The sequence below is a fragment of the Myxine glutinosa genome, chromosome 5 (genome assembly GCF_964187855.1).
Source record: "Myxine glutinosa chromosome 5, kmMyxGlut1.1, whole genome shotgun sequence".
Taxonomy (NCBI): domain Eukaryota; kingdom Metazoa; phylum Chordata; class Myxini; order Myxiniformes; family Myxinidae; genus Myxine; species Myxine glutinosa.
The window spans coordinates 6,113,986-6,136,845 of NC_136265.1; the positions used below are offsets into that span (position 1 = coordinate 6,113,986).

The following is a 22,860-nucleotide window of genomic DNA, read 5'->3' on the forward strand; positions in this document are numbered from 1 at the left end:
GAGTGCCTCGGTGGTCCTTTTGTCCATCCACATACCTCACCAACGGCTCCCAACAGACTAGCTTTCATTGACATCCAACCACTTTCAAGCTCAACCACATCATCCTCTACCCTACTCAGCCTCTCTTTTAATTCCTCCCTTACTGTCACCTCTTTCAACCTCCACACCTTCATTGTCGGTTGGTACTTCACCCGCCGAGCTCTCCTCGCACCTTTCACCCTTATGTTGCAGACAACCAAGTGGTGCTGTGAAACAGCCTCCTCCCCCGGGATCACCTTTGTGTCCCGGAGGTGCCCCCTATCTCACCTACGCAAAGGGGGCACCTCTGGGACACAAAGGTGATCCCGGGGGAGGAGGCTGTTTAATCAGTAGATCCTTCGTATGTGTTTAATCCAGCAGGCCCAAAATCTCATCAGTGCTGGTCAAAGATTACACAACCTGAAATAAATAACCAGCACAGCACTTATTATTTATTTATTTTGTCCCATATGCTTAATACGACAGCAGGTAATACCATGCAGCGATGGGGTACCATTATCCAAGAGAACACAGCTAACGGTCTGTCCTGGTTATCAACTTTAGCAAGTTAACCCAGTGAATGGACTTGCTGTCGGCTATCACTCAAAGCCCTTCTCTCCGGAGGGAGGCACCTCGCTGCTGAGCCCACTCTGCTTCATTCGCACGGCAATGTCACACAGGTAATCAATGGACTCTGCCCTGTGGGTACGGGTGGCGGTGAAAGGTCAAACAGCAGAATGGAAGTACGAGACTCGCAGTAAGTTATTGATAAGTGGATGAGACATCAAAGGAGTTATTCACATTAAACAATCCGAGTAATACGTACGTGGTCTTGGCTTTGTCCCAGCTCTCCCCCCAAATGTACGCCCCGTGTCTGCGGATTAGTACAGCTGGACAGTCTGGTTGTGCACACAAAGCAACCCGAAGACGACCGGCCAAGTTCTTGTCTTCAGCCTCGTTTTCGATCACAGGAATACACAGCTCCTCATCCCACCTGTACACAGACAACAGATGAATACTATGTACAAATACCTGAATACAGTGATAAATACCAAGTACAAACAGCTGAGTAGAGTGATAAATACCACATATAAATATCTGAGTACAGTAATAAATACAACGTACAAAGACCCAAGTGCAGTAATAAATACCACAAACAAATACCCGAGTACAATGATAAATACCACATACAAATATCTAAGTACAGTGACAAATACCATGTACAAATAATGGAGTACAGTGATGGATACTACATACAAATACCCGAGTACAATGAAAAATACCACATAGAAAGACCCAAGTACAGTAATAAATACCACAAACAAATACCCAAGTACAATGATAAATACCACATACAAATATCTAAGTACAGTGACAAATACCATGTACAAATAATGGAGTACAGTGATGGATACCACATACAAATACCTGAGTACAATGATAAATACCACATACAAATAACCGAGTAAAATGTACCACATACAAATACCTAAGTACAGTGATAAATACCATGTACAAATAATGGAGTACAGTGATGGATACCACATACAAATACCCGAGTACAATGATAAATACCACATACAAATACCTAAGTGCAGTGATAAATACAAAGTACAAACAACTGAGTAGAGTGATAAATGCCATGTACAAATACCCGAGTACAGTCATAAATACAATGTACAAAGACCCAAGTTCAGTCATAAATACCACAAACAAATACCCAAGTACAATGATGGACAACATGTACAAATACCCAAGTGCAATGATAAATACCACATACAAAGACCCAAGTACAGTAATAAATACCACAAACAAATACCCAAGTACAATGATGGACAACATGTACAAATACCCAAGTGCAATGATAAATACCACATACAAAGACCCAAGTTCAGTCATAAATACCACAAACAAATACCCAAGTACAATGATGGACAACATGTACAAATACCCAAGTGCAATGATAAATACCACATACAAATACCTAAGTACAGTGACAAATACCACATAGAAAGACCCAAGTACAGTAATAAATACAACAAAGAAATACCCGAGTACAGTGATAAATACCACATACAAATACCTAAGTACAGTGATAAATACCATGTACAAATAATGGAGTACAGTGAGAAATACCATGTACAAATAATGGAGTACAGTGATGGATACCACATACAAATAACCGAGTAAAATGATAAATACCACATACAAATACCTAAGTACAGTGATAAATACCATGTACAAATAATGGAGTACAGTGATGGATAGCACATACAAATACCCGAGTACAATGATGAATACAAAGTACAAACAACTGAGTAGAGTGATAAATACCATGTACAAATAATGGAGTACAGTGATGGATACCACATACAAATACCTGAGTACAATGATAAATACCACATACAAATACCTAAGTACAGTGAGAAATACCATGTACAAATAATGGAGTACAGTGATGGATACCACATACAAATACCTGAGTAAAATGATAAATACCACATACAAATACCTAAGTACAGTGATAAATACCATGTACAAATACCCGAGTACAATGATAAATACCACATACAAATACCCGAGTACAATGATAAATACCACATACAAATACCCGAGTACAATGATAAATACCACATACAAATACCTAAGTACAGTGACAAATACCACATAGAAAGACCCAAGTACAGTAATAAATACCACAAACAAATACCCGAGTACAATGATAAATACCACATACAAATACCTAAGTACAGTGATAAATACCATGTACAAATAATGGAGTACAGTGATGGATACCACATACAAATACCCAAGTACAATGATAAATACCACATACAAATACCCGAGTACAATGATAAATACCACATACAAATACCTAAGTACAGTGACAAATACCACATAGAAAGACCCAAGTACAGTAATAAATACCACAAACAAATACCCGAGTACAATGATAAATACCACATAAAAATACCCGAGTACAATGATAAATACCACATACAAATACCTAAGTACAATGATAAATACCACATACAAATACCTAAGTACAGTGATAAATACCATGTACAAATACCCAGGTACAGTAATAAATACAACGTACAAAGACTCAAGTGCAGTGATAAATACCACATACAAATACCTAAGTACAATGATAAATACCACATACAAATACCTAAGTACAGTGATAAATACCATGTACAAATAATGGAGTACATTGATAAATACCACATACAAATACCTAAGTGCAGTGATAAATACAATGTAAAAACAACTGAGTGGAGTGATAAATGCCATGTACAAATACCCGAGTACAGTAATAAATACAATGTACAAAGACCCAGGTACAGTAATAAATACAATGTACAAAGACCCAAGTGCAGTCATAAATACCACATACAAATACCCGAGTACAGTGATGGACACAACCCTGGTGTTTGAACCCTGGTGTTGGGCTAGCGGCGAGGGTGCCGGCTTAGGATCCCAGGATCCTGGGTTCGAATCCCGGTCGATCGCTGAATTAACGCCAGGGGGGTTGACTCAGCCTGTCATCCTTCCGAGGTCGGCAAATTGAGCACCAGCTCACTGGTAATTCCCTGCTTGTCGTTAAAGGCGGCAAAAAGGGTTGGCGTCAGGAAGGGCATCCGGCCGTAAAACATTGCTTCAAAAAGGGGACCGAAAAACAACAACAACCACGGTTCCCGAAAAAGGCCAACCCCCGCTTGCGGGGAAAAATGGCCTCTAAAGGTGGTTATAGTGATGGACACAACATACAAATACCCGAGTACAGTAATAAATACAATGTACAAAGACCCAAGTGCAGTCACAAATACCACAAACAAATACCCGAGTACAATGATGGACAACATGTACAAATACCCGAGTGCAGTGATGAAAAACATGCCCAAATACCCAAGTACAGTGATGGACACCACATACAAATACCCGAGTACAGCGATGGACACAACATATAAATACCCGAGTCCAGTAATAAATACCACGTACAAATACCACAATACAGTCATGGATACCACATAGAAATGCCAGAGTACAATGATGGACAACATGTACAAATACCCGAGTACAGTGATGGACACCATGTACAAATACCCAAGTAGAGTGAAGAAGATTGGGGAGACTGATTTTAAGTGATTTCCTCAATCCACGGGTAAGGATAAATTATTTCAATGACATTTCTGTTTCATCTTTAAGCAAAATGATAAAACAAAATTGTATATGTAGTTGAGGCTTGTGGAAAATCTCATATACTGAACGGACCAGGATGCAACAGGACAAAAGGAGAGAGGGGGAGAGGGGGACACCAACAGCAGAGGCCAAGATAGAGGCAGACTTGGACAACCAATGGGTGTAGGGAGGAGAGGATGCATGGGGTGGACAAGATGGATACAGAAGGGAACTCTCAGGAGGGAAAAGTGGAAATTCAGAAGGAAGAGGGATTGGAGTGGGGTGAAGGAGGGGGGTTGAGGAGGGGGGTAAAGGAGGGTAGAAAAGATGATGGTTTTGGATTGGGGATGATCTGAGTTGAAGACCGAGAGGAAGGAATGAGATTGATGAATATGAATATGAATGAATGATCGTTTTAAGGCCATTTTCCCCACTAGAGCGGGGGTTAGCCCTGCGGGCCCCATGACAATCATGGTTCCCTTTTTGAGGCAGTTTTATGGCCGGATGCGCTTCCTGACGCCAACCCTTAGTCGCCTCTTACGATGCGCAGGGATACGGTGTACCTATTCTAAACCGGGGTACACACCGAGATCATTCATCCCAGCAAGCTGGTACTCAATTTGCCGACCTCTGAAGGATGACAGGCTGAGTCAACCCCCCTGGTGTTAATTCAGCGATCGACCGGGATTCGAACCCAGGATCCTCGGATCCCAAGCCGGCACCCTAACCGCTAAGCCAACACCAGGCTAAGCCAGATGTGGAAATTGATTCTACAGGTGGGAACAAAGAGGAACAAATGAGTTGAGATGAATAGAGATCCTGGACTTAGGTAGTTTCACCAGGTGGGAGTTGATGGTGGACCGTGTGTGCCCTGCAGAAACCTGGGGAAGGGAGGTTGGGGGGAGGGGGGGAATAGGTGGATGGGAGAGGGTTTACCCCCCAAACTTCAGCTCCCGACTCGTCCCATATGTACCAACTGATTGCTCTAAAACCCGATGCAGCCCTTCTACCTGATGGCACCCACAAGTGCTCATGCTTCAATTTTTTGATGTCAGATCATGGGGGCTCCCAGAGGATCAGGGGGGATCCCCCAAATCAACCGAAATCAAGACCTACAACCTCAAGAGATGACCGTCAGCCCACTTGAGGATATTTGTTGAATGTATTGCAGTGATGTTGGCAAATTTCCATGCAGATGGAAGGGCAAATTATAGGGTGAAAAGGGCAGAGAGAGGATGTGCAAGAGCAGCAGAGTAGGATTTCAGGACATGTGAGCTGATGTCGTCCGGTGCAGTAACAGAGTCAGAGCCGAGGGTTGACAGAACCTTCTCAGGTGCAAATGACACAGAATCCAGGAGCAGTTGGGAACAACATAAAAGGATGGGTACGGAGAGTGAGGGATTGGGGACACAAGATTTGGAAGCAAACACAGAATTGAGGCATTCGGCCTTCTCATGAGCGGAGCTGGCTGTGGTGCCATTTGAAGAGAGTGAAGAAGACTATACTCCGGGACAGACTTAACTACCAGGATTTGGAGGAGGGAGACTAGTTTGAAAGTTCATTTTTCAAGTTGGACAGATGGTTTTTTTCTGGCTCTCCTAAGAGTGGACACACACTTGGTGGTGACCTTTTGGAATGCAATGAGATTTCTCCAGTCAATTAGACACAAACAATACGAATTGAGAAAGGGACAAGTTATAGTGAGACAGAAGGAAATGTGTAAAGAACCAGAAGCTCAAATAGGTAAGGTACCTACGACGACCCCCAGTGTCTTGCCGAGGTACTCCTTTGATCATATGCAAATGTGAGATGCGGAGCCAATGCCCAGGATATAAGATGGTTGCCATAACAACTGCCATGGAGTGCGAGTGGATTATGGTACCCGGCCCTGTTGGGAGCAAGCACAAGGACAGATTCAGTAGGAACACACACACACACACACACACACACACACACACACACACACACACACACACACACACACACACACACACACACACACACACACACACACACACACACACACACACACACACACACACATATATATATAGTGTTGCGGTTTTGAGTTTTGGTAACAGTTTGTATAATAAAAGTTAAATTTCCCCCTCATAGTTAGTCACACAAACAACATGTAGCCTCGCGATAGTGTAGTTATCTCTTAGTATTTGTGAGCTTAGTCCTTTTCCTATGTTAGTTCTGCGTTGAGTAGAGTAAGGAGAATAGGTCCTTCTCCTACTTCCATTGCCTCATGCCTCTTTGTGCTGCCTTTGGTTCTTTTGGCGCGAATTAACACGAGGCAGGCCAAGGAGGGTCGGGGCGGGACCGAATGAGGGCAGCAGAGAAGCTGACGGTAAGTGCGAGCCACCAATCAGGGCTCACAGGGAGTGGCTGCAGCACTGCGTCACAGGGCGTGGTTGGAAGGTTCAAGAAGGCTCAGGGCGCGTCGATACAAGCCGTTGCGCAAAGCCACCAGGAGGAGTGCGGTGAGTTACAGCAGAAAGGGGAGTTCGAGCAGTTGAGTTCCACGAGCGATTGAGGTACGAGGACTGAGTTGGCGGTCGGCAGAGGACTTTGAAAGATACGAGATCGGCGAAAGACGCGCATGAACCAGGATACGCGCTCGTATGAAAGTGACGCTCGGTTGAGATTGAAGCCGAGCCGCATATAGTGCATTGAGTTACGCGAGTGATAATGCGCTGTGTAACTGCCAGCCGCGCTGAGAGACGCGTACTTTTCCTTCCTACCTCATCGGCTGCCTTTCGTTCGAGGGACGCGCTACGAGGATCCTTCCACCGCCTGCTTGCCTTCTTCGCTGGACGTGCTGGGACCGTGGAGAGCCGGACGGGGCCGTTCCTGGACGACCAAGTCGGCGCGTTTGGCCTGAACATCATCCTGCCTGCAATCCCCTGTGTGAGTGTGAACGGGCCCAAGTCTGGGATTTTAAAGATATGACTGATTAAGTTCTGCTCTGTGTCTCTGCTTCTACCGATCATTGTACATAATAGTGGGAATAATAATTAAACCTGTGTTCTTCCTTCCATTCGATCGTTCTTGTGTTTTCCTCATTGACTAAGCGTGGTACGAATAGAACCGCTCTAATCGGGGTCCAATATTTAACGGTGACTGCACGGACCACGTGGTACGCAATCCGCTCGTTGTACTCAAATCACACGTGGCTCGTGCGAGGCTTGGTTCCCCGCTTCCGTGGTGGCGCAGGTATTTAGGGACGAGCGAGACTTGGTGTCTCACACACACACACACACACACACACACACACACACACACACACACACACACACACACACACACACACACACACACACACACACACACACACACACACACACACACACACACACACACTTCACCCACACATAAAAACACACACACACACACACACACACACACACACACACACACACACACACACACACACACACACACACACACACACACACACACACACACACACACGCATTTTAAAGGCCATTTTCCCTGCCAGAGCGGGGGTTAGCCTTGCGGTCCCCATGACAATCTTCTCCATTTTGCCCTATTTTCTGCATCTCCCCTTGTTAACCCCCTTGCCCGCATTTCTTCTTCCACCATCTTTAGCCAAGTCTTTCTCGGTCTTCCCCGTCCTCTACTTCCTTCTACATTCATTTCCATCACTCTTCTCAACCAGTCACTTTCATCCTTCCTCAACACATGACCAAACCATCTCAACCTGTTCCTCTTCACAGCATCAATCACAGGCTCTATTCCCATCATCTTTCGCAATTCATCATTTGTCTTCCTCTCTCTCAACGATACTCCGCACATCCACCGAACCATTCGCATTTCCACCCTTTCCAGCCTTCGTTGCTGCTCTACATTCATGACCAATGACTCGCTCCCATAAATCATAACACTTCTCACACATGCAGCATACACCTTTCCTTTCAGCTTCAACGACACTCCCCTCCTCATCAGCACGCCACTCAGTTCCCGAAACTTCTTCCATGCACATCTCACTCTAGCAACCGTTGCTGTGTCTGATCCACCTTCTCCATTCAGCATGTCTCCGAGGTAGCAAAATGTTTTCACACCTTCCAGCTTCACGCCGTCTCCAAGATCCAACTCAACATTTCCTCCATCTGCAGCTCCCTCTATGCACACCTTACATTTGAATGTAGCTGCCACACTGGTTAATGACCCTCTCAGACCGCTACATTTTTGATGAACCCACTCAGCGCACATTGTACATTGAATGGAGTTCACTCCGACACCCTTCCTGCACACAGCACATGGCCACTTCCCAGTTCTTTCCACCTCACCACATGCTTTACCACTTGCCGTCACCTTCGTCTTTCCTATATTCACCTTCAGACCTTTTGTCTCCATACATTCCTTCCACTTGTTCATCTTTTCCTTCAGTCCATCCATACTTTCCGCAATCAACACCAGATCATCTGCATACAACAACAACCAAGGTAAACCCTCCTTTACGTTCTGAGCCAGCACTTCCACCACAGCTACAAATAGTAGTGGACTTTGTACCGACCCCTGATGCACTCCCACCTTCACCTCAAACTCACCACTGTTCCCGTCCTTCGTCCTTACAGCTGTGCGCGCTCTTTTGTACATTGCCATCACTACTCTGATCAACCATTCCCCCACTTCTAACTTCCTCAATGCCCATGTCACTACTTCGCGTGGAACCCTATCGAATGCTTTCTCCAGATCAACAAACCCAAGAAACAACTTCTTCCTCTTCTCCATGTACTTCTCCTGCAACTGCCTCACAATAAAGAGTGCGTCTGTCGTTCCTCTTCCTGGCATAAATCCAAACTGCATTTCGTCGATCTTCACCTTCTTCCTTATCCTCCTCTCCAACACCCTTTCCAATACGTTCATTCCATGCTCCAATAACTTTATCGCTCGGTACGAGCCACACTCCAGAGGGTCACCTTTCCCCTTGTATAGAGGGATGAGGCTACTCAGTTCCCAATCCACTGGAATGCGGCCTTCTTTCACCACCAGATTACAGATCTCTGTCATTCTCTTCACACCCCAACTTCCTGCTGCCTTCAACATATCTCCCACAACTCCCGTCGGCCCTCCCGCTTTTCTACTCTTCATTGCTTTTATCGCTTCCTCAACTTCCTTCTCAGTTATCTTCTCTGCCGGTCCTAAAACTGGGTTACTCTCTATGTTGCCATCCCATTCATTCTCTGTATTCAACAGCATTTCCATATATCTTTTCCATCTTCCTTTAATTCCACCTGGGTCCACAACGATTTGTCCCACTTCATCCTTCAAGCAAGTCACCCCCATCACATCACACTTCTCTTTCGCTGTCTGCTTTCCAATCCTGAATACCGCTCTTTGACCCTCTTCCGAATCCAAGCGTTCTCCGAACATTTTCCTACATGCCTCCTGCGCCTTTGCACCTCTTTCTTTGCAGCCTTCTTGGCTGCCTTATAACTTTCTTGCTCTGCTTTTTCTGCTCCCGTACCCTTCGCCTTCTGCCACTCCTTGAACTTCTTCCTCTTCTCGTCAATTGTCTTTCCAACTTCATCATCCCACCACCATGCTTCCGAGTGTCTCGGTGGTCCTTTTGTCCATCCACATACCTCACCAACGGCTCCCAACAGACTATCTTTCATTGACATCCAACCACGTTCAAGCTCAACCACATCATCCTCAACCCTCCTCAGCCTCTCTTTTAATGCCTCCCTTACTGTCACCTCTTTCAACCTCCACACCTTCATTCTCGGTTGGTACTTCACCCGCCGAGCTCTCCTCGCACCTTTCACCCTTATGTTGCAGACAACCAAGTGGTGCTGTGAAACAGCCTCCTTCCCCAGGATCACCTTTGTGTCCCCTCCCCCCTCCCCCCCTTCCCCCACCCCCTCCCCCCTGTTCCCCTCCCCTCCCCTCCTCCTCCCCCCTTCCCCCTCCCCTCCTCCTCCCCCCTTCCCCCTCCCCTCCTCCTCCCCCCTTCCCCCTCCCCTCCTCCTCCCCCCTTCCCCCTCCCCCTCCCCTCCTCTTCCCCCTCCCCCCCTCCTCCTCCCCCGCCCGGCAATGCCGGGTACTTCTGCTAGTATACAATAAAGTAAAATAATCCGATAAAAACTAAGGTGTCAAGTCACAAGCACAGACGGGGCGAGGGACACAAAATGGCGACTTATCTCTGCTCTTCCAGATGACACAAGCTTCCCAAGAGAAACCAGGACCCAAAGCATTTTGAACAAAACCGCAATGCTGGTGTCCATGTTGCATTCAGTGCCGTAAGCTTGCTGTGATAGAGCTGATATTTTTGGTGACGCATTTTTGTGAGCTCAATGAATTCAACGAAAACGGAATTATGTACAAAAATAAACAGGTTTATTCCCACGGATGCCGATAATACAAAATAAAAGGCGCCGGTCTAATCCCTCTAACTGGAGCGCTCCTATGACAGACACACACACACATACAGATGGGGAGGATATATGAAAAATAAACGTTGTGTGTTTTGTCATGCACTTAGCTCTGATCGTTCGTGCGTCGTCTGCAATCGCCCAGGCCCCCCGTTCCCGTGCGGGGAGAAGGCCGCAGTCCACCTGGTTCCACGCGCCGCTAGGCCTCACCATGCTCCAGCGGCAAGCCTGAGAACCACGACATCCTCTCCCTTCACCCCACCACGACGTCCTCTCCCTTCACCTCACCACGACGTCCTCTCCCTTCACCTCACCACGACGTCCTCTCCCTTCACCTCACCACGACGTCCTCTCCCTTCACTTCACCACGACGTCCTCTCCCTTCACCTCACCACGACGTCCTCTCCCTTCACCTCACCACGACGTCCTCTCCCTTCACCTCACCACGACGTCCTCTCCCTTCACTTCACCACGACGTCCTCTCCCTTCACTTCACCACGACGTCCTCTCCCTTCACCTCACCACGACGTCCTCTCCCTTCACTTCACCACGACGTCCTCTCCCTTCACCTCACCACGACGTCCTCTCCCTTCACCTCACCACGACGTCCTCTCCCTTCACCTCACCACGACGTCCTCTCCCTTCACTTCACCACGACGTCCTCTCCCTTCACTTCACCACGACGTCCTCTCCCTTCACTTCACCACGACGTCCTCTCCCTTCACTTCACCACGACGTCCTCTCCCTTCACCTCACCACGACGTCCTCTCCCTTCACTTCACCACGACGTCCTCTCCCTTCACTTCACCACGACGTCCTCTCCCTTCACTTCACCACGACGTCCTCTCCCTTCACCTCACCACGACGTCCTCTCCCTTCACCTCACCACGACGTCCTCTCCCTTCACTTCACTTCACCACGACGTCCTCTCCCTTCACTTCACCACGACGTCCTCTCCCTTCACTTCACCACGACGTCCTCTCCCTTCACTTCACCACGACGTCCTCTCCCTTCACCTCACCACGACGTCCTCTCCCTTCACTTCACCACGACGTCCTCTCCCTTCACTTCACCACGACGTCCTCTCCCTTCACTTCACCACGACGTCCTCTCCCTTCACCTCACCACGACGTCCTCTCCCTTCACCTCACCACGACGTCCTCTCCCTTCACCTCACCACGACGTCCTCTCCCTTCACCTCACCACGACGTCCTCTCCCTTCACTTCACTTCACCACGACGTCCTCTCCCTTCACTTCACCACGACGTCCTCTCCCTTCACTTCACCACGACGTCCTCTCCCTTCACTTCACCATGACGTCCTCTCCCTTCACTTCACCACGACGTCCTCTCCCTTCACTTCACCACGACGTCCTCTCCCTTCACTTCACCACGACGTCCTCTCCCTTCACTTCACCACGACGTCCTCTCCCTTCACCTCACCACGACGTCCTCTCCCTTCACCTCACCACGACGTCCTCTCCCTTCACTTCACCACGACGTCCTCTCCCTTCACCTCACCACGACGTCCTCTCCCTTCACTTCACCACGACGTCCTCTCCCTTCACTTCACCACGACGTCCTCTCCCTTCACCTCACCACGACGTCCTCTCCCTTCACTTCACCACGACGTCCTCTCCCTTCACTTCACCACGACGTCCTCTCCCTTCACTTCACCACGACGTCCTCTCCCTTCACTTCACCACGACGTCCTCTCCCTTCACTTCACCACGACGTCCTCTCCCTTCACTTCACCACGACGTCCTCTCCCTTCACTTCACCACGACGTCCTCTCCCTTCACCTCACCACGACGTCCTCTCCCTTCACTTCACCACGACGTCCTCTCCCTTCACTTCACCACGACGTCCTCTCCCTTCACTTCACCACGACGTCCTCTCCCTTCACTTCACCACGACGTCCTCTCCCTTCACTTCACCACGACGTCCTCTCCCTTCACTTCACCACGACGTCCTCTCCCTTCACTTCACCACGACGTCCTCTCCCTTCACTTCACCACGACGTCCTCTCCCTTCACTTCACCACGACGTCCTCTCCCTTCACCTCACCACGACGTCCTCTCCCACGTCCTCTTGAGTTGTGATTGTGCCATCATCCGACTGTTCTAGGCGTTGAAGGCTTGGACTTCCTTGAGTTGACGTCGCAGAGCCGGCACATGAAGATGCTGATTTCCTATTATTCTCCTCGTACAACAACCAAACTCCCGTCGGCATCAGTTTCAATGACATCAGTATGAAAATCCCAATGACAAGTCGCCATATCACGGCTTCGTTTAAACAGTCGAATCACACACAATCACACACACACACACACACACACACACACACACACACACACACACACACACACACACACACACACACACACACACACACACACACACACACACACACACACACACACACACACACACACACACACACACACACACACACACACACACACACACACACACACACACACACACACGAGGAATAGTCCAGCACCTGCACCTGTGATATATACAGGTCTCGAGTCATTGCATTTTATGCCGGGTAGATGGGAGAAGGGGAGGGAAAGGAAGAGTAGGTGGAGATTTCCCGATGCCATTGGTGGGAGATTGGTTTTTAACTTCTGGGGGAAGCCTTGTGACTGCTCCTATAAATTAATAATATATGAATATATTCAAGGTAACCTGCAAAATAAAAGGACATTTGATTTGCCACGTCGGTGTTGTATCCCTCCATCTTATTATGCCAGGTATTCAAAATGGGTGAAGACAAGTCAAAGCTAAGCACGTCGTTCATTCAAGACATTTGTGAAACACAGGGATTTCTCCCTCCATGTTCATTGGGGAACGGATGGAAGGTCCCACAGCACAGTTCCTGATGTGTGTGTAAACGGAGAGCACAACGTTCCACAACGTCACCACTCTAAACTGCTTGGTATAAATTGTCAAGGCAAGAGACAATCAGAGACACTGGGACAAACCGTGAACTTCGTAGATGAGCTGGAACAGGGGAAGACATTGGGAAGGTCGCAGGTTGGACGGGCCGGACAGCACGGTACCGTCTGCACGAAGCTCAAACACGTCGGACGCCTGCATTCGGACAAGTGCAGATGTGTAATGTGCAACAGGGGCAGGGGAAGGCCATAAAAAATACTTTTACGGCGGCGCTATTGGACAATCGGCCCAGACGAACCGAGCCAGATCGAGGGCCTAATCACACCTTTACCTAGGTAAATTTGGGTCGTCCAAGGTCGACCGAGCAACACACAGGATTCCTCTTCCCACCAAGCCACTCAAAATGGCGACTTAGAGTGGTTCATGGCACTCGATGGGGTGGGGGTTTGGTCTTGAACACCAATCGTCGCACCAAATCTGTCCTTTATAAGACTTATAAACCGTACGGTTTTATGATCATGCCGACTCGAAAAACCCAAATGAGACCCGGTCCGATCATGTGTGTATACATGTGTGTATTCAATTTAAAAGGGTGTGAGGAGGAGGGAGAACAGGGAACACGCAAACATTTTATATACAAAAAAAAAAAAAAAAAAAACACCTTTAGAGGCCATTTTTTCCCCGCAAGCGGTGGTTGGCCTTTTTCGGGAACTGTGGTTGTTGTTGTTTTTCGGTCCCCTTTTTGAAGCAATGTTTTACGGCCGGATGCCCTTCCTGACGCCAACCCTTTTTGCCGCCTTTAACGACAAGCAGGGAATTACCAGTGAACTGGTACTCAATTAGCCGACCTCGGAAGGATGACAGTCTGAGTCAACCCCCCTGGCGTTAATTCAGCGATCGACCGGGATTCGAACCCAGGATCCTAGGATCCTAAGCCGGCACCCTAGCCGCTAGCCCAACACCAGGGATTTTATATACAAACTTATTCACAATTCCGAAATGCGCGCTCCGGGTTTTGAATGGATGGAAGAGCATTAACAAAATAAACCGTAATGGGCCCAAAGGCACAACCCAGTAAAAGGATCCGAATCAGTGACAAGATTGAAGAATACCTGTTACTGCCCGTTCGGGTGCTGTAAAGTCCTGTTCAGTCACTGACTCCATAGCCTGGCCAAGGAAGGGGAGCAGCGTATACCCATTCCCGTGTATGCGAGAGGCGGAAACAAAATGATCACGCCGGTCCTGCAGACAGGCCCTCAACGCCACAGACACTGGGCCCGACTCCCACTGGACCACGACACGACCTCTCCCGGATTCTGGCAACCGGACTGAAAACGCCTTTCCATGGCAACTGGACTGTCAACATGCACCGTGCAGGTGCGGGCTTTTTATGGGCAAGCCAGATGCCTCGCCTTGTGACATCTCCCCGCCTGTCTTCCCCGCACCGATTGGTGCATTGGCAATCACTCAAGGTAAAATCCTGCCACTAACCATCGCGGCCCATCCCAAATGTTCCACGCCGGAACCGGCGCATCAAAACTAGTGAATTGGTTGGCCTGCAGGGCCGCAATTCCCGAAAATGACATACAAGACAGATTACAAAGGAAAGAACATTAAAATGGTTTCAAGAGAAGCAGTTTTAGACAAACATTTGGGAGGAAACACAGATTTCTAAACAAATATCGACGCATAATCCAATATCACAACTAAAACAGCACTCGGTAGAGCGCATACCCCGACCAGGCTGAACAGTTTACGTCTTGGATCCCACTACAACAACAACAGGCATTTTAAGGCCATTTTCCCTGCTAGAGCGGGGGTTAGCCTTGCGGGCCCCATGACAATCCTCTCCATTTTTGGATCCCACTGATGGGCCAAATCTGAATCCGGACCTGAACCAAAATCTAATCCGCTTGTTATTGTCACCTACCTACTCATCCACCTTGTTTTGTCATAACCCGTTCACAACATTTTGAAATATCATGTTATATATCGCTTTTGGCCCCATCTCTCAATGGTGACGAATCACTTAAGAATTAAATAATTCTTGTATCCGGATTAGGATCTGGATCTTCACCGAAATCGAATCAATTTGTCCTTATCACACACACATCGACAAAATGTAATGTTATGAATGTCCGAATCAGTCCATAACTCTGAGATATTCTGCTCAGAGACAGATAACCTGGGGTGGAAACAGAACCTGCGTCCACCTTTGGTGGCAGAAATAATTAAATTACCTCACGCTTATGATAGTACATGTACTAAGGGAATAACTATTTCTAAGCTGTACAATCCTAACCCCTAGATGCCATTTCCACAACAATACATTCAGACACAAGAACCACGAGTGGGTGCAAAGTTACCTTAACTCTCTCTTTCTGCACACCTGATGGAGTCACGTACAGGGTGTCTCTGGAACAGAGAAAACACAAAGTGAAGCAGCACGTTCCGGGAGGAGCAGATGATGTCCACAAACATGGAATATTGTGCTCTCCAACTGGGAGGCTTGAGGTGTTCTCAAATCCTTTGATGTCGCCATGGAATTACCAGCCAATGGAGTTCCTAAAAGCGACCCATACCTGGAGGATTAGCTAACGAGCAAGACCATTACACTTTCCCGAACCACCCAATATCCAACACTCAAAATGGATGCACCAGTGAATGTTTAAAGTGATAATATTGTTAGGGTTTTGAGAACCCTGCACTGTGTAAATTGTGTAAATATGCCCTTTGTAAATAATTCTTTTTGTAAATACCTCCATTCATTGTAAAGGTCAAAGGTCGTCCCCTAGTTAGTCCACATTGCAACACGTAGCGAATCATAGGCCCTCTTCGTAGTTATTTCATTATTATGTGTTCCAAGTAAGGCTGTGTTTCCAATAGTTTGACCCTACGTTGCATCAATCAAATAAGATAGGCCCCATTCGGTCCATTTGCTCTCCCTCTCCCAATTGTGGTACGCGCCTCTGCCCGCCGCAGTCGCCTCAGCGCTCGCCCCAGACGCCATTGCCCATGTGCTCCATCTCGGAGAAGAAGGGGGGAGGAGCTGCCAGAGCACGGGCGTGGCACCTCATCATCATCAAAGGTGGAGTCAGAAAGCCCTTAACCACCAATCAGCACCATGGTGAGCCCACCGGTAGGCGTGTCAGCAGGGCCGGCGGCTTGATACGGCCAAGGCCAATAAAAGGAGGAGTGAGGGACTGCTTACGGAGATGAGTGAGGGAGCACGAACCGAGAAGTTGAGTTGGCGTAAGAGAGAGGAGCGAACATCCAACATTCATTCTTGGCGCGGACATCCTGCGGCGTGCGAGAGTCGGCACGCTCGTGGGCGATACCAACCGCGCTGCCTGTTGGGTTTTTCACCACTGAACCGGAGCGTTGACGTTCAAGCGGGACCTCGACGTTGTGCCGCGAACCCCGGACCTCCCTGCCCGCCCGCTCGGTGGACCATCTGCCCCTCTCATCCTGCCAGCCATTCCTGCCTAGAGAGAGAGAGAGAGAGAGAGAGAGAGAAGAGAAGAGAGGAGAGAGAGAGAGAGAGAGAGAGAGAGAGAGAGAGAAAGAGAAAGAGAGAGAGAGAGAAAGTATAAACAGAAGTAAGACTGTTTAAGGATTTGCGCTGTCTTCTTCTTCTTCATATTACTTTCGTTCCTGCTCTTCCTTTGGTTTGCTGTAAATAATTAATAAATATCTGTTCCTCCTTATTCCTTTGGTTTCATTCTCGTCCGATCGTCTTTGTCTTTTCCCAATTGAGTACCTGTGGCACGATTTTGGCCAAACCGCTTTTAATCGGGTTTAGTCTTTGGTTAACGGCCCGCGTCGCAGCTCGCTTCGCTCGGCGCAATCCATCCATTACGCTGCGGCCCGGGCGGGAGTATTTCCTCGCTTACCGGAAGGCGCTGGTACTTAGGTCATAGGAAGAATTGGCCTACTACCCTATTCAGCGCTGACCGGGAGTGGCGAGATACCACCAGGACCGGTCGGACGGCCAGCTTAACAGGACAAGGGGATTAACCCCCCCTTGCTAACGGGAGTGCTGTCCCCCGGATCCGTAACAATATAATGGTGAAGACCATTTACACATTACGTACGATAACGCAACTCGTCTCCCTCATCCACGTCATCCCCGTGTGCAGGTATTAAGTAGATGACCCCTAAACGTACTGTGGCCCAATCCACACGTGCTCTCTCACTGTGCCCCATTATCACCACATGACACACTATACACAGTACCACACCGCTCAGGGCGGATATAGTCCGGTTCTCCCTCCGATCTCAAACAGCACAAACCTTCCAAGGAGGATCATAATAATTACAAAGGTTCGTCCAACTGCATGATGTACGGGGGTGCACACCTGCCCCAGAGTCTGGGTTCACGTCCCGACCCCGCGATACACCCTCATCCCAGTGCTTGGCAGCGAGGTCAATTCATCAATGCGAGTGCTGTCCTCCGGATGGACGTTAAACGGAGCGCACCGTCTGCCAGCATTAGTTGGTGGACGTTAATGAAGATCCCATGGTGTCCTTCGCAAATAGTAGGCGAGCTATCGCTGGCACCCTGAACAAATTACTCATTTCTGCTCCAACCTACAGGGGGCGATGTGCCAGCAGGGAGAATTTGTGATGGTATCCTGGTGAATCGTTCGTAAACGGAGTCCAAATGATGTTTGAGCATTACACTGAGAGAGAAAGAGAAAGAGAAAGAGAGAGAGAGAGAGAGAGAGAGAGAGAGAGAGAGAGAGAGAGAGAGAGAGAATGAATGTTAACTGTGATGAGTGAAAAGTTTTTTTTTTTAAACAAAGAAAGTGTCCCGTTCTGGGGTGGGAGAAGGTGTCCCGTTTATACCACATCCAGAGTTTAAACTTGTGGTCCTTTTTCCCATTTAAATGTACCTGACTCTTGCACCGGCCCTCATCGAGCTCTTATGCAAGCCGCTACCTGGAAAGAAAAGGCAGTTCGCCCAGTGTGGTTCGCTCAGAGTAGTTTGTCCAACGCGGTTCGCCCAGCATGGTTCGATGAGCAGGTGAGCAGGAAGACAGAACCATGGGGTTTGAGTTTGACTTTGCCTGGATGCAACAAGGTAATCGCCATGGCGACCTCCATGTCACAGAATCGATATTGAACCAATATCATTTAAATATTGATAATCCGTATGCAGAATGGAAATTAATACACGAAGGATCTACAGTCGCCATGGGACTACACAGAGTGTGACGAGAGGTCGCACAATCCTGTACGTCTTGATCTTGAAGGAAACGAAAGCATTTGGACCATCATTGCCATGTTGCACTCTAGTAAATTTCTGCTACATGTTTAAATAACCTGGGCTTGAACGAATGACCCAACTTGTCTGGTGATGTGCGCATGGGAAGAACCAGGGGTGTCTTCACTTACCAAGCAGCTACCTCAAGGTTGCCAAACCAGCCGTTCCCTAGCAACGGTTTCAAATGGGGTGCTTAAGCCACTTGACGAGACCTCTCTCCAAGAAACTTGGTAACTAAGCACAACCCGGGTAACTGTTCCCCACAGTTAGCACTGCTTCCTACTAAAGGGAAGAAATAATTCCTGGATTTTGGCCTCTTGATAATAATTGGTAGAAGGATGGGAGAGTTTGATGCTCAAAGGATGGAGATGGAATGCCAAGGGTGGTGTACCAGGTGACACGCTCCTGTCTCCCTCCACCTTTATTAGTCCCCATTGGACTTAGTCCGAAAAGGAATTGGGTCTGGTCCGTGCGTCTGCAACTATATCTCTGAGATGTATGGACCGATTTGTTAGTACTTGGCAAAAACACAATAAATGACGGTTTACATATGCGCATTACTTTGTTTCGCGAAGTGATCAAAGATGGCTGGCTGGCGGCCATTTTAGTTGTAAAAAAAAACAACAACGTTGAACACATCCTCAACCATCTCTCCGACATGCATTTACGGCCTTGTTCAAACTTGGTAAACAGATAACAAATGCTCATTTACATAAGCACGTCATTTTCTTTCGAGATCAGATCCAAGATGGCCGGCTGGCGGCCATTTTGTTACTTAAACGTGTCCACAAACATTTATTTAACATGCATGGTCAAACTTGGCACAAGCACAGTACATGAGAGTATACATCTGCCGAATATTTTGTTTTGTAATCCGACCAAAGATGGTCGACTGGTGGCCTTGAACTCTGTACAGCAAAATTACTAAATCTACAGGGGCTGACATTTTATGTCTTTTTCTCTCCGTTTTATCTTCATCATCCCAACAAGCCTCTCCATAAGTATTTTTATTAGCCGCGTCGCAGACGCTGCTCATAGAGTTTTCTCTGCTGTTGTTGTTGTTCTTCTTCTTGTTCTTCTTCTTCTTCTTCTTGTTGTTCTTGCAGAGAAGACAAAACCTCAAAGCTCCACCCATTCTGGGAACCATAGCTCCACCCATTTTGGGAGAGGCTTCATATAAACAAATATCCACCATTTTATTAACTCGCATAGCTTTGAGGCCTGTTTTGTAGGCCCGTGGTGTCTTCCTCTCTCACACAGTTTTATTTCAAATCAAATTCGATATATCATTTCATTTTTCACAGTCGCTAACATAGTTTTAGACTCGGTTGAAAAAAAACGGGAAGAAAATCCGATGAAAGTTGCCCTTTATAGAACGAAATGAATTCTCAAAGGCCTGTAACTTCAAGTCCATTGAGATTTTTTTTTTTAAATCGCGGCATGGTCAGTCATACACCGCCCGAAATAACAGACGGGAAAATGCCGAGATATATATATTTTGTTTAAATCGCGGCATGGTCAGTCATACACCGGCCGAAATAACAGACGAGAAAATGCCGAGATATATTAAAAATTCGTCCATTTGATGACAATCGTCACGATGAAATATTTAATTTATACGTCGTCACAATAATGTGGAGAGAGGAGCATAGCTTCGTTCACATGTCGCCACACACGGGAAATTGCCGAGATATATTTTTTTTAAATCGCGGCATGGTCAGTCATACACCGCCTGAAATAACAGACGGGAAAATGCCGAGATATATTAAAAATTCGTCGCCACACACGGGAAATTGCCGAGATATATTTTCACTTTGCACAAAAATAACATCAAGTAATCGAATCAATAGGAATGTCCTGTGCCTATAACATCGACGTTATAGGCAACGCTGCATCTAGGCATTGTGTAACATCGACGCGGCTTTTGTTTTAATTAAAACTTTTTGTACTTGTTTTCCCCTTCAGTGGTGCAGACTGTGGGAAATCGTTACCCCTCCCTCGTACTGATGGCTCCACCACTTCCAGGCATCCAGCCCAGGCTGTACAAATGGCGGCAAAGGTACGATAACACTTGCGGTGGCGTCATTTGATCCTGCAAGACAACATGTCATCTTGTGCTTACACAGGGTCGACCTCTGGTTAATTTGATAACATTTTATATAAAAATTACATTTCAGACAGGTGAATAGTTGTGTTTCAAAAGTTTTACGGTAAGCAAGAGGCAGGGGCGTGGCCAGAACACAAGAGGCGGAGAGAAGAAAAAGAGGGCGGATCCAATGCGTACCTCATTCTGATTGGTTAAACTTTGCCCTACGTTTCGTTCGTTTTCCTCTTTTGTCTTCACAGTCCCCACAGGATACTCCTCTTCCATGGTTACCTAAGTAGACGGTTAACTTAAATACGAATCGACTCGGAGACGAACGAGAGAGAGCAAGTCAGCCTCTGCGCTTTGTCCAGGACTCGTCGCGCAGGAACACGTGTCGACTGTCGAACATTCCGTATCGCTCCGCCCACTTAACGTGACGTAACAATTTGTGATCATTCATGATGGATGTGACGATTTGTACTGAATCTTAGAATAAACAAAACGCATCGATGGTTGAATATACTTTTAAATAATAAAGTTGTATAAGTAGCGGTTTGGTAATAATAATAATAATAATAATAATAATAGAGTTATACACCGCACAGTACAATGTTACATTTACAGCGACTATCTCTAAAAGTAAAAGAACCTTTAACTTGAGAATCGCAACAGAGATTTATTTATACTCTGATTACATTTTCAGTTGAGAGACTTTATATTTGTAGTTATTGAGTAAATTAAAAGTTCTCGGTATGCAGGTGAAGGAGTTCACAGTGTGGAGTCGAGTTACACGAGTCCGACCGAGAATTCCAATGGAACCTGCAACGCGCTCTGCGAACGTACGTACGTAATAAATAGGTGGTTGGATTCACGGTGTTAACTTTGGGGGTCACACCTGGGAAAATGAGGGGCTGCAGGGACAGAACGACCTGAGATGACGAACGAAACAACACACACGCGGAAAGAAGAGGGAGCGAAACAAAAATGCATAAATAAATAAACATTCCAAAGGAACACCAACTCAACAACCAGTGGGACTCAATTACACTAACTCAACAACCAGTGCGTCTCAATGACACTAACTCAACAACCAGTGGGTCTCAATCACACGAACTCAACAACCAGTGGGACTCAATTACACTAACTCAACAACCAGTGCGTCTCAATGACACTAACACAACAACCAGTGGGTCTCAATCACACTAACTCAACAACCAGTGGGTCTCAATCACACAAACTCAACAACCAGTGGAGCTCAATCACACTAACTCAACAACCAGTGGGTCTCAATCACACTAACTTAACAACCAGTGGGTCTCAATCACACTAACTTAACAACCAGTGGGTCTCAATCACACTAACTCAACAACCAGTGGGTCTCAATGACACTAACTCAACAACCAGTGGGTCTCAATCACACTAACTCAACAACCAGTGGGTCTCAATTACACTAACTCAACAACCAGTGGGTCTCAATCACACTAACTCTACAACCAGTGGGTCTCAATCACACTAACTCAACAACCAGTGGGTCTCAATCACACTAACTCAACAACCAGTGGGTCTCAATTACACTAACTCAACAACCAGTGGGTCTCAATCACACTAACTCAACAACCAGTGGGTCTCAATCACACTAACTCAACAACCAGTGGATCTCAATCACACTAACTCAACAACCAGTGGGACTCAATCACACTAACTCAACAACCAGTAGATCTCAATCACACTAACTCAACAACCAGTGGGTCTCAATCACACTAACTTAACAACCAGTGGGTCTCAATCACACTAACTCAACAACCAGTGGGTCTCAATGACACTAACGCAACAACCAGTGGGTCTCAATTACACTAACTCAACAACCAGTGGGTCTCAATCACACTAACTCAACAACCAGTGGGACTCAATCACACTAACTCAACAACCAGTGGGTCTCGATCACACTAACTCAACAACCAGTGGGACTCAATCACACTAACTCAACAACCAGTGCGTCTCA

General features: G+C 47.1%; 1 protein-coding gene across 2 annotated transcripts; it reads right to left on the reverse strand.

Annotated features, from left to right (window-relative positions):
* Positions 1-459: 459 nt before the first annotated feature.
* APIP (APAF1 interacting protein) lies at positions 460-21,293 on the reverse strand. 2 transcript variants are annotated; one of them, XR_013623397.1, is made up of 7 exons: positions 21,057-21,293; positions 20,764-20,864; positions 15,873-15,921; positions 13,593-13,701; positions 5,957-6,088; positions 845-1,012; positions 460-717 (listed from the first exon to the last, which is right to left on the reverse strand). XR_013623397.1 is itself a non-coding variant. In XM_068117909.2 (7 exons), the coding sequence occupies exons 1-7, from the start codon at positions 21,141-21,143 to the stop codon at positions 618-620; spliced, it is 750 nt and encodes a 249-aa protein (XP_067974010.1). In that variant the 5' UTR covers positions 21,144-21,293; the 3' UTR covers positions 460-617. The 2 variants fall into 2 exon arrangements, 1 of the variants encoding a protein (XP_067974010.1); XM_068117909.2 differs by having other exon boundaries at positions 5,953-6,088.
* Between the last annotated feature and the right edge of the window lie 1,567 nt (positions 21,294-22,860).